This window comes from Pungitius pungitius, chromosome 3 (assembly GCF_949316345.1).
Source record: "Pungitius pungitius chromosome 3, fPunPun2.1, whole genome shotgun sequence".
Taxonomy (NCBI): domain Eukaryota; kingdom Metazoa; phylum Chordata; class Actinopteri; order Perciformes; family Gasterosteidae; genus Pungitius; species Pungitius pungitius.
The window spans coordinates 29,791,360-29,802,482 of NC_084902.1; the positions used below are offsets into that span (position 1 = coordinate 29,791,360).

Below are 11,123 nucleotides of genomic sequence, written 5' to 3' on the forward strand. Positions count from 1 at the left end.
AATATTTCAATGGAAGCATTGGTGACATCCAGTTAGAACCAAGTAGATGAAACCAATCAGGCTCAATGTGCAACATACAACATTTACTTATGGAATTGTTGTTGAATATCTGTATTCTACAATATGCAGTTGGGTTAGTGGAGCATCGTTGAGACCTTTAATCTGATATTCTCAGGAAAGTTTGGGTCCAGTGAAGTTACAAGAAATGAATGACTGAGAATGTTGAATAATGGCGGCTGCACCATTTCATGAAACTTAAAGCTTTTGATAGATTTAAACCACTACGCTCTCTGCATCGCATTGACCAATGTGAAGTGGATCAAGTCCTCTGGAGGAGTTTGTGATAGAAAAGCAACAATAGTCACACAGGAATCCAAAAACCTCTGATAGAGGTGGTAGCTGCTCACAGGCTTTAATGTGATGGACATACTTAATAAATGGCTTACACGTAGGTTACATGTAGGTTACATGTAGGTTACATGTAGTGCTGGGGCTGCTCTTTGGAACACGTGTCAGGCGCTCTGCGCCCATTTGTGCCCAAGCCAAAAACGAATTATGACACATAAGCAGAGTTCCATGAGTCTTTGTGCATTGTAAGACAAACAATGTGCCGCCAACACTGACCCTGAAGCTTCATCAATGTCATAAGGCTTTACTGACCATAGTAACATAATAGGAGTACATTGAGCATAACACGTGTCATTTCTGTTCGCCATTAGGTGGCGCTGTGACTTTGTGAAAATGTTGGCATGGAAATGTGTTCGGGCCTGAAGCAGCGTGATGGACAGGAAATATGGGGCAGTTCAGCTAAATGTTGCGTTTCTGACACATTCTCCTCTCAAAGAGCATCCTAACTCTAGTCTGGAGGAGGAGTTGGAGTTCAACCCCCTAGTGGTGGAATGGAGTGAGAATGTGAAGACGAGTTATCGCCTTAACGAGGTTTTGGAATAGCGTGTATTAATGTAGAAAGCCACGCCCATGTGAAGTTCATTGACGCGTATCTTGTAAATGCAATCAGATGGTTTTCATGACATTGATCTAAAAGTGAGTTGTCAAAAATGTGGTTTTCACTAAATTTTCAACTCTGAAAGGTGCATGTTGCTTTAGAAGAAGTGATACCAGGATCGGCCTCCAGGGGGCAGTAGTATCTTCACATTTCAGTCGAACCGCTTAGGAATCTGAACAGAACTAAATGTTATTAGTAAAGGTGTCATTATAATTATGCCTGTGTGAATTCGGTAACATTACAATGCACAAATGAAGTTACACAGGTAATTTAATGAATTAATGTCATTTATTAAAGCGCATTGTTTGTAGCACAACAATGTGAATGAATAACAGGTCTAATACACACCAGAACTAATAAAGAATAGAGAAAGCTCCTAGTCGAGGTCCTGAAGAGAGCCGAGAAGTGTTTAGAAAATGTCCTTGTGATTCATTCGGGCTAATATGCCCCTTGGTGTCATCGTGCCCCCCCCCTCACAGCTTGGGCGCCATGGTGACCCCTCCGCCCCCCTTCAGCGTCTCTTTGAGCCACGAGACCAGGATGCGGTTGGTCTCCGCCGGCCTCTCCATCTGGGTCCAGTGCCCGCACTCCTCGATGTGTCCTCGGCTCAGGTGCGGGATCTGAGGATCACAGGCGCCACTCATTCGTTTCCCACAATGCATCACACTGGCGCTTCTGTGTGTCGGTGTGTGTGTCGTGTCCTCACCAGGTCCTCCATTCCCTTGGAGAAGGCCGGCAGCAGCACCGGGTCTTTACCCGAGGTCACCATCAGCGCCGGCATGAGCATCTAACACATACACACACACACACACACACACACACACACACACACACACACACACACACACACACTGGTTATTTCCCTGTATTTATGTATTAAACGCTTCGTTGGTCTGTGTCTGTTTGTGTGTGTGTGTCTGTGTGTGTGTAACCTTTGCGGGGGGGCGGGAGCACATCCACCTCCAGTTCTCCTCCCCGTTGCGGTACCAGTTCAGCGGCCGCCTGCGAGACGAGGCGATCAGTTATCAATAGATAGTGACTGAATGTTCCTTAACGTCCTGCTTTCTGCTCAGTATCCATCAATCGGAGTGTGTGTGCGTGTGTGTGTGATCAATAACGGATCTCACACACACGCACACACACACACACACACACAAACACACACACACCTGAAGCCTTGCTCTCGGTACTGGCTGACGTAGTAACGCAGGTCGGCCTCCGTCAGCATGCAGCCGCGGGGAATCTGCTCAGGCAGACCCACAAAGAGCCCACCTGCAACACACACCACACCGTCACACACACAGACACACACACACACAGGGTGTGTGGTGGAGGAGTTTCTCACCTCGGGCGCAGACCCCCGCGGTGCTAAGAGCAGGGCGCTTCTCCTGAGGGACACAAGCTCAGTGGTTAGCGTGTTGTCTCCATGACAACACAAGGATTAGCATGTTACGGGTGTGTGTGTGTGTGTGTTTGTGCTCACCACTTCAGCACTGCTAAAGAACATGATGTTGAAGGTCCTCTCCAGGTCCTTCTCCAGCTCGGCCTCAGCTACGCCCTGGGACACAAAGTACTACCTCTGACGCGCAGTACACTACACAGTACCATAAGTACATCCTAGCTATAGTGCAGTAGAAGTACCTCCTAGCTGTAGTGCAGTAGAAGTACCTCCTAGCTGTAGTGCAGTAGAAGTACCTCCTAGCTGTAGTGCAGTAGAAGTACCTCCTAGCTGTAGTGCAGTAGAAGTACCTCCTAGCTGTAGTGTAGTAGAAGTACCTCCTAGCTGTAGTGCAGTAGAAGTACCTCCTAGCTGTAGTGCAGTAGAAGTACCTCCTAGCTGTAGTGTAGTAGAAGTACCTCCTAGCTGTAGTGCAGTAGAAGTACCTCCTAGCTGTAGTGCAGTAGAAGTACCTCCTAGCTGTAGTGTAGTAGAAGTACCTCCTAGCTGTAGTGCAGTAGAAGTACCTCCTAGCTGTAGTGCAGTAGAAGTACCTCCTAGCTGTAGTGTAGTAGAAGTACCTCCTAGCTGTAGTGCAGTAGAAGTACACTCACTGGCTTCTGGAAGTACAGCTGATAGTCAAAGATGGGAACCGCCTTCAGCTTCTCTGCAGGACTCACAGACGGATCCACGGGGAACAGAGGAGTGTTCAGAGAGGCTGCAGCCCTACACACACACACACACACACACTGTACTACACTGTGTGCACACACACACCTGTATACGTGTAAACTGTCTGTGTGTACCTGACTCTCTCAGGGAAATACTGAGCCATGGTCCACACCAGGGCGCCGCCCCAGTCGTGACCCACCAGGGTGACCTGAGGTATCGCCTGTGAAAAAACACAACATGGAGTACAATTACCAGTGAGAGAAGTACTACTGGTTGATACGTGACCGTGTATAAGGTAGAACTAATCATTATTTTGCATTCATTAATAAGTGGGTCAGATACTCACCATTTTATCCAGAAATGTTATCAAATCCTGCAGGAAAACATCCAGATTGTATAGAAATATAGAAATTTTTCATTTGACCTACGATGTGCTGGGGTTAATAACACATGTGACACACAACACACAGTGTGAACGAGTCAGCGTTTCACTACAACCTCAACAACCTGAAAAATGCACAACGTGTGTCCCTGGTCCCCCGGTGATGAGTTTCTCTAAATGTTTGTGTACTCGTGTTTGTTGCGTTGCACCTTGCAGAGCTGCTCCTGAGAATACTCCTCGATGTCTGCGGCAGGAGGACAAGCGGCCATCAAGCGGGGAACATACGTACGTTAATGCTGTCGTGGAGGCGGAGGCTCACCAGGTGGCGCCGTGGAGCCGCCGTAGCCCTTCATGTCCAGAGCCAGCACCCTGAACCCTGCTGCAGCCACGGCGGGGATCTGCCAGGGGTCAGGGGGTCAGGGAGGTCAGAGGTCACAGACAACGAGCACAAGCACTGTAAGGAGAGGGGACGTTACCTGGTACCTCCAGGAGAACCAGCTCTCAGGGAAGCCGTGACACAGAACCACCGGTGGACCCGAGCCCATCTCCACGTAGTGAGTCCTCACTCCGGGCTGAGGGACAGACACATGAGTTTATCGGTCCTTTTATTCATCTTCATGTCCTACGTCTTTTTGTCATTACTTCAGCACATCCTGCAGCTTCCTGTTCAAAGCATCGAGTGTTGTGTGCAGGGTGCGTGCGACCTGCTGTCATGCCACCTTGACCTTTGACCCTGTCGGGTCTACTCCTGGTACTTTTGCATTCGACACACTGCTGCGTCTCCAGCATGCCACGTGGTGCATTACCCTGATGGTGACGTATCCATGTGCCACGTCTTCGGGGCAGCAGGGGGGGGGCGGACTCTCTGCTCCAACAGCCTGAAACACACCAGCACGCCGCGTGACCTCCCCGGCATCCAGTCGCCAGACCAAAGTGTTTGCGCTCCTCACCTGAACTCCGGTGAGGTTGGCCAGTTTCTTCAGAGCGTCGTCCAGGTCTTCCACCAAGATGGCGGTCATCCCGACTCCCTCCGCGGCCTTCACGCCATCCCCGTCCGCATCCATCCACACGGCCTGCAATGAAAGCTGAGTCACCTCGCCGATCTGCTGCTGCAAAGCTGCGTTACCCACAAGCCCACCTGTTGTGATGTCACTCCCAGCTGCTGCAGCGCGGAGCGGAACATGGCAGGCTCTGGGACCCTGTGGCCTGAGCGACAGGACTGGAGGACCAGGTCAAAGTGGGCGCCGAGCAGAGACAGAAGGCGGGCCGGACCGCCTCCGGCGGGGACGTCGTCCAGCCAGTGATTGGCCAGGACGGCCGTCAGTAACCCTGGTGGGAGAGATGGGAGGTTAGTAGAGGTGGTTGTGGGCTACAGGTCCAGAGATGAATCATTTCTCGTAGACTTGTGTTGGACCAGAGGAGTCGCCCCCTGGTGGTCAGCAGAGAGAATGCAGCTGCACAGCAGACTGGTTCACGTTTGTACCACTGTGACGCAGGCGGGCAGCCGTCTTCATCACGGCCGGTTGGACTTCCATCGTGGCCTCTCTGAGCTTCTCCAGCAGGCCTCTGGATGACCAATCAGAGGGCAGCGTCACACCTTTGACCCTGGACTCCGCCACGCACTCCGCCTCGAAGGCTGGGATCATCTGCGCGCACACACACAGGCCATCAGACACTCCTTCACCATCAGTGAGTGTAAGTGAGCCATGACCGTCACCCACCTGAGAAAAGGTCACCTGGCCCCTCTCGGCATGGCTCATGGCGCCGTCCATCCGGGACGCCACTCCGGACAGGAAGCCCCTGGAAGCCGAGGACATCAGAGACTTTACTTTAGAAGGCCACAAACACGTCTGTGCCTGGACGTTTAGGACTGTTTCACGAGCTCCTAGTCGCCTCTCTCCGCTTACCCCGGCAGCCGGTGCAGCTCCTCCAGCTCCTGCAGGAGGCCACGAGGTCTGGACGGGGCCACCACGCCCCAGAAGTTGAACAGCACGGCTCTCTTCTGATTCATCTCCTCTGAGGGCAGCAAAGGGAGCTGGAATTCTCGTGCCTCTGTGTCCTCTCTGTTCCTGAGGGAAGACTTTGCCCCCCTGACTGACTCTCCCAGCAGCTGCTCCCTCCCACGTGAAGTTATGTGGGACAAAGGTGATCCTCTTCCGTGTAGGAGGGGGGGGGGGTGTCGTTATCTCGTCGCTGACACAAAGAATGCAAGTGGGGGGGGAAATGCCTACTTCAATGTATTCAGGTTGTTTGCTGAATCTATACCAGGAAGAATTATCAGATGTATTCATGTATTACTATTGAATAAAAAAACAGAGATGAGAGAATAAGATTTCATAATATTATAGTCTTCTGATTGATCTGTCGCTCATAATATCAACTCTATATCTAGACAGGTCCACCTCATACATTCTTAATCATTTCATATTTTCATAGAAATCTGCATTCTTTGACCTCTGATCTGGATACTTTTCTTCGGCCGCGCTCCAAACTCGACATTAGACGATCTTTGAGTCGCATACGTCAGAGGGAGGCGAACAGGTGCATTGTGGGAAGCGACCTGTGACGCTGTCTGTTTATCTCCTGGCGTTTAACGCCGCTCTTCTCTCTCCGTCAGAGATATAATGTGAGACGTAGCCGACGTTAATTCCGGCAGCGATTCGAGAGACACCCCAGACACCCCACCACCCAGGACGGAGGGAAACATGGAGGCTGGTGAAGGTAAAACACCACTTATTGGAGCTAACGCGGCTAGCGGGTAGGATGCTAACAGTGACGGCTACCGATAGCTTTAGATGCTAACACGTTTAGCATTTAATGTGATCGTTGATCCGCAGCCGTTGTGTTCCAAAGATGCGGCTCCCCTCACGTGAGCATCCATGTAGGGCTGCGGAAAGGATTCATCCATTAACGGTTATTGTTGATTTCATTAACACGGCATGTAAATGAAAACTCGCATTCAAAGAACCAGACTTGGATGTTTCACTGACTGATTCAGGGACCGCTATCATTGAATGTGACAGGCAGGTGAATCGTCGGGTAGATTCGCAGTGACGGTGAGGTAAGCGAGGAGGTATCTCTATGACCTGAACCGATGCTCCCGCCCCTCTGCCAGGTGTCAGCGGTTCCACGCCCACAGAGGAGCCCAACGGCGCTGGAAACCTCATGGACTTCCTGGACGAGCCTTTTCCCGACGTGGGCACGTACGAAGACTTCCACACCATCGACTGGCTGAGGGAGAAGTCCCGAGACACGGACCGCCACCGCAAGGTTTGCCCGGCTTTCCTGCTTGTCTCTGTGGTCATTTAGCGGCTGCGGTTCCCTCAGTGACTTTCTGCTCTCAGATCACCAGTAAGAGCAGAGAGTCCCTGTGGGAGCTGATCAAGAGCCTGCTGGACGCCTGGTCGGGATGGGTGGTGATGCTGCTCATCGGACTGCTCTCAGGTCAGTCAGCAGGGGCCGTCTTCATCTCCAGGGAAACGCGTCCTTCCTTTTGAGTCCCGCTCAAAAGTCCCCAAGTACAAATGTCCAGAACAAAGTGGCGCCGTCATCTGTCCTGCAGGCACGCTGGCCGGCGTCATCGACCTGGCGGTGGACTGGATGACGGACCTGAAGGAAGGCGTGTGTCTGACGGCCTTCTGGTACAGCCACGAGCAATGCTGCTGGACGTCCAACGAGACCACCTTCGACGACCGGGACAAGTGTCCTCAGTGGCAGAAATGGGCCGAGCTGATGACGGGCAGCGCCGAGGTCAGGCCCGGGGCGCCGCCGCAATAAAGCACCCTGAAGGTCGCACGGAGAGTATGTCGCGAGTGGTTTGTTTGTGTGTCCCAGGGCGCCGGAGCGTACGTGTTGAACTACTTGCTCTACGTGATGTGGGCGCTGCTGTTCTCCTTCCTGGCGGTGTCCCTGGTGCGAGTGTTCGCTCCGTACGCCTGCGGTTCTGGTATCCCGGAGGTGAGCGGCGCTCCGACGGTATGTCCCGATGTGTCCCAAAGGGTCCCAGCCGTTGTGCTGCTTTGCAGATCAAGACCATCCTCAGCGGCTTCATCATCCGGGGCTACTTGGGCAAATGGACGCTGCTGATCAAGACGGTCACCCTGGTTCTGGCCGTGTCGTCGGGTCTCAGCCTGGGGAAGGAGGGCCCTCTGGTCCACGTGGCGTGCTGCTGTGGAAACCTCTTCTGCAGCCTCTTCTCCAAGTACAGCAAGAACGAGGGCAAGCGGCGAGAGGTGCGGCAAGGAGCAGAATTCCTGTTGATCGTCACGGCGCCCCGTGAGAATGTTGTGTGTCTGACCTCTGACCTCTGACCCCCCCCAGGTGTTATCAGCCGCAGCAGCGGCCGGCGTGTCGGTGGCCTTTGGCGCGCCGATCGGAGGAGTTCTGTTCAGCCTGGAGGAGGTGCGTTGACATCGGAGTGTTGGTCTGTGTGCTGGGACGCCGGTCCTCAGCGCTCCTCTCCGTGTCTCCTGCAGGTCAGCTACTACTTCCCCCTCAAGACTCTGTGGCGGTCCTTCTTCGCCGCGCTGGTCGCCGCCTTCACGCTGCGCGCCATCAACCCGTTCGGCAACAGCCGCCTGGTGCTCTTCTACGTGGAGTACCACACGCCGTGGTACATGGCCGAGCTGGTGCCCTTCATCCTGCTCGGCGTGTTCGGGGGCCTCTGGGGGACCCTCTTCATCCGGGCCAACATCGCCTGGTGCCGCCGGAGGAAGACCACCCTGCTGGGGAAGTACCCGGTCCTGGAGGTCATCGCCGTGACGGGCATCACCGCCGTGCTGGCGTTCCCCAACCCGTACACGCGGCGCAGCACCAGCGAGCTCATCTCGGAGCTCTTCAACGACTGCGGCGCGCTGGAGTCGTCTCAGCTGTGCGACTACGTCAACAACCCCAACATGAGTCGGCCCGTGGACGACATACCGGACCGGCCGGCCGGGCCCGGGGTCTACAACGCCCTGTGGCAGCTCGCCCTGGCGCTCGTCTTTAAGATCGTCATCACCATCTTCACCTTCGGCATGAAGGTGGGTACGAGGAGGAGGAGGAGGAGGAGGAGGAGGAGGAGGAGGAGGAGGAGAATGAAGTTGTGGGATTCAAACCCCGCCTTGTGTTTCCTCTGCAGATCCCGTCGGGTCTCTTCATCCCCAGCATGGCGGTCGGCGCCATCGCGGGACGCATCGTGGGCATCGCCGTGGAGCAGATGGCGTACCACCACCACGACTGGATCATCTTCCGGAACTGGTGCCGGCCCGGCGCCGACTGCGTCACGCCAGGCCTCTACGCCATGGTGGGCGCCGCCGCCTGCCTGGGTGAGCAGTGACAGAACCGTGCACGTGTTTGATTGACAGCAGGTAGTCCCTTTGCTGTCCCCTAAAGCGGTCTGTCCCGCCAGGCGGAGTCACCAGGATGACCGTGTCCCTGGTGGTCATCATGTTCGAGCTCACCGGCGGCCTGGAGTACATCGTCCCCCTGATGGCCGCCGCCGTCACCAGCAAGTGGGTGGCGGACGCCTTCGGGAAGGAAGGCATCTACGAGTCGCACATCCAGCTCAACGGGTACCCGTACCTGGACGTCAGGGACGAGTTCACCCACCGCACCCTGGCCACCGACGTGATGCGGCCCCGCAGGAACGACCCCCCTCTGGCCGTCCTCACGCAGGACTCCAGCACGGTGGAGGACGTGGAGGCGCTGATCAAAGACACCGACTACAACGGCTTCCCGGTGGTCATGTCCAGAGAGTCGGAGAGGCTCATCGGCTTCGTCCAGCGCCGCGACCTCACCGTCGCCATCAGTAAGTCTCGATGGCGTCCTCCTCCAGCGGCCTGCTGATGATCTAACCCCCCCCGCCCCCCCTTCCCCCCCCCGTGTCCACAGAAACCGCCCGCCAGAAGCAGGACGGCGTGGTGAGCAGCTCGGTGGTCTACTTCACCGAGGACGCGCCGCAGCTGCCGCCCACCAACCCGCAGCCCCTGAAGCTGCGGCGCATCCTGAACCTCAGCCCCTTCACCGTCACAGACCACACCCCCATGGAGACGGTGGTGGACATCTTCCGCAAGCTGGGCCTCCGCCAGTGTCTGGTCACCAGGAGCGGGTAGGACCAGGCTTCAACGTCTATGAGAAGGATTCTAGAGATGTTCCGCTATCATGCGAAACCTAAATCATGACCTGACTGATGAAATGTGAGCTGACCTCTGACCTCTGGCCCTTTCTGCTCAGGCGTCTCCTGGGCATCATCACCAAGAAGGACGTCCTGCGCCACATGGCTCAGATGATGAACCAGGACCCGGAGTCCATCATGTTCAATTAGACGAAGGGGGCGTCGCCGCGGTAACGCAGAGTGACTGCTGATCAGCTGATGGTTTCAGGTCCTTCGGAGACTGGAGACTAATCATCAATCAACAAGGAGGTCCCCATTGGAGGTGGTCTCAAACAATTGATCCATTGCTTCAGCTTCCATGTTGACAAAACCTCTTCTTCAGGGTCCCCTTATTGAATGATGTCATCCTCATTCATCATTTAGGAACCCTCCAATCAGCTGTCAGCTGTGATCAAACGGTACGAAAGATGAAAGCGACATTTCACCTTTTGTTTGCTGCCATTTTTCCTTTTGTTTCCTTGAAGACACAAACTGACACTTTAAGCCGTTAGTTTCGTCTCTTTAGAGTTTTGTGTCCATGAAAAGGTGTCAAAAGGTTACACCCCCCCCCCTCCCCAGTGCTGATGTCAGCGCTCCTCACAGAGCATGTGAGGGTGTTTGAGGCTTCATCCAATCAGAAGACCTTCACTACATTGTTGCACGTTGTTTATATTTCCTTGTAGTTGTTGGAGCTGCTGACGCGTCGTCACCCGGACAATATGAGGGAAGTCACACTTTAAAGCTGCTGTTTAGTTATTGAAGAGTCGTGCCACTGTTTCCTGACCCTTTTTAGTTGTTATTTATCAGAGATGTTACTCGGTTATTTGCACTTTTATTTTGTTTTTTTAATTTGTTAAAGAAGTGATCTAAAAATAAACCATATTAAATTGTTTCTTTGTTGGGTTTTTATTTGGTGCTTTTTATTTAGTGTAAACAAGTAAAATGATCAGTTACATATCTAAATAAACTAAATGAATACCAAGCAGGAAGAAACAGGAAGTGTTAAATATTTCTAGAAAAAATAAAAAGAAATGTTATCTAAAACACACTGAAAGATTAATAGACGTTGATCTCCGGTTTCTGGTCGCTTACGTTCACATTAAATAAATTCAGAACCACAAAGAAACTAAATTAAATCCAGCAAGTCAGTGCACTGGGACGTGGTCACAGAGAGCCTGTTTGACTCGTCGTGATCAGGCCCCTAAAATCCGTCCCGAACCTTTGAGGTCAGCCGGGGGGGCAGTCGGCTCCGGGCTCCAGCCTCCCGTTCACCGTGAAATGGATGTTTTTTATGTCATCGCGGAGCTTCAGTGGAAGAATGAGACCTTCTGACCGTGACATGAGCCTGTTGAGTCCGTGAGGGGGGTCACCTGCAGCCCCCCCCCCCGCCTTTCAACAGGGCCTTATAACAATAAACTACAAAATAATAATACATTGAATGAAGAAATATGTAAAAAGAAATATAAAAAGGTACATTTATAATACTGTAGTA

General features: G+C 53.2%; 2 protein-coding genes across 2 annotated transcripts; one reads left to right on the forward strand and one right to left on the reverse strand.

The window, feature by feature from the left end:
- Positions 1–1,275: 1,275 nt before the first annotated feature.
- Positions 1,276–5,677, reverse strand: ephx2 (epoxide hydrolase 2, cytoplasmic; the record flags this gene model as incomplete). Its single annotated transcript, XM_037476302.2, has 18 exons — positions 1,276–1,626; positions 1,713–1,793; positions 1,939–2,008; positions 2,176–2,278; positions 2,352–2,394; positions 2,490–2,564; positions 3,059–3,170; positions 3,251–3,336; positions 3,463–3,489; positions 3,708–3,742; positions 3,818–3,896; positions 3,975–4,070; positions 4,305–4,376; positions 4,449–4,571; positions 4,637–4,827; positions 4,982–5,144; positions 5,220–5,298; positions 5,406–5,677. Coding segments are annotated over 18 exons (1,854 nt in total), but the record flags the coding sequence as incomplete, so codon positions are not given.
- A 335-nt stretch (positions 5,678–6,012) lies between these two features.
- clcn4 (chloride channel, voltage-sensitive 4) lies at positions 6,013–10,523 on the forward strand. The gene is made up of 12 exons (XM_037475583.2): positions 6,013–6,219; positions 6,614–6,768; positions 6,843–6,942; positions 7,061–7,248; positions 7,333–7,455; positions 7,524–7,730; positions 7,819–7,899; positions 7,974–8,519; positions 8,618–8,804; positions 8,888–9,286; positions 9,370–9,586; positions 9,712–10,523. The coding sequence occupies exons 1-12, from the start codon at positions 6,204–6,206 to the stop codon at positions 9,800–9,802; spliced, it is 2,310 nt and encodes a 769-aa protein (XP_037331480.2). The 5' UTR covers positions 6,013–6,203; the 3' UTR covers positions 9,803–10,523.
- Positions 10,524–11,123: the final 600 nt, after the last annotated feature.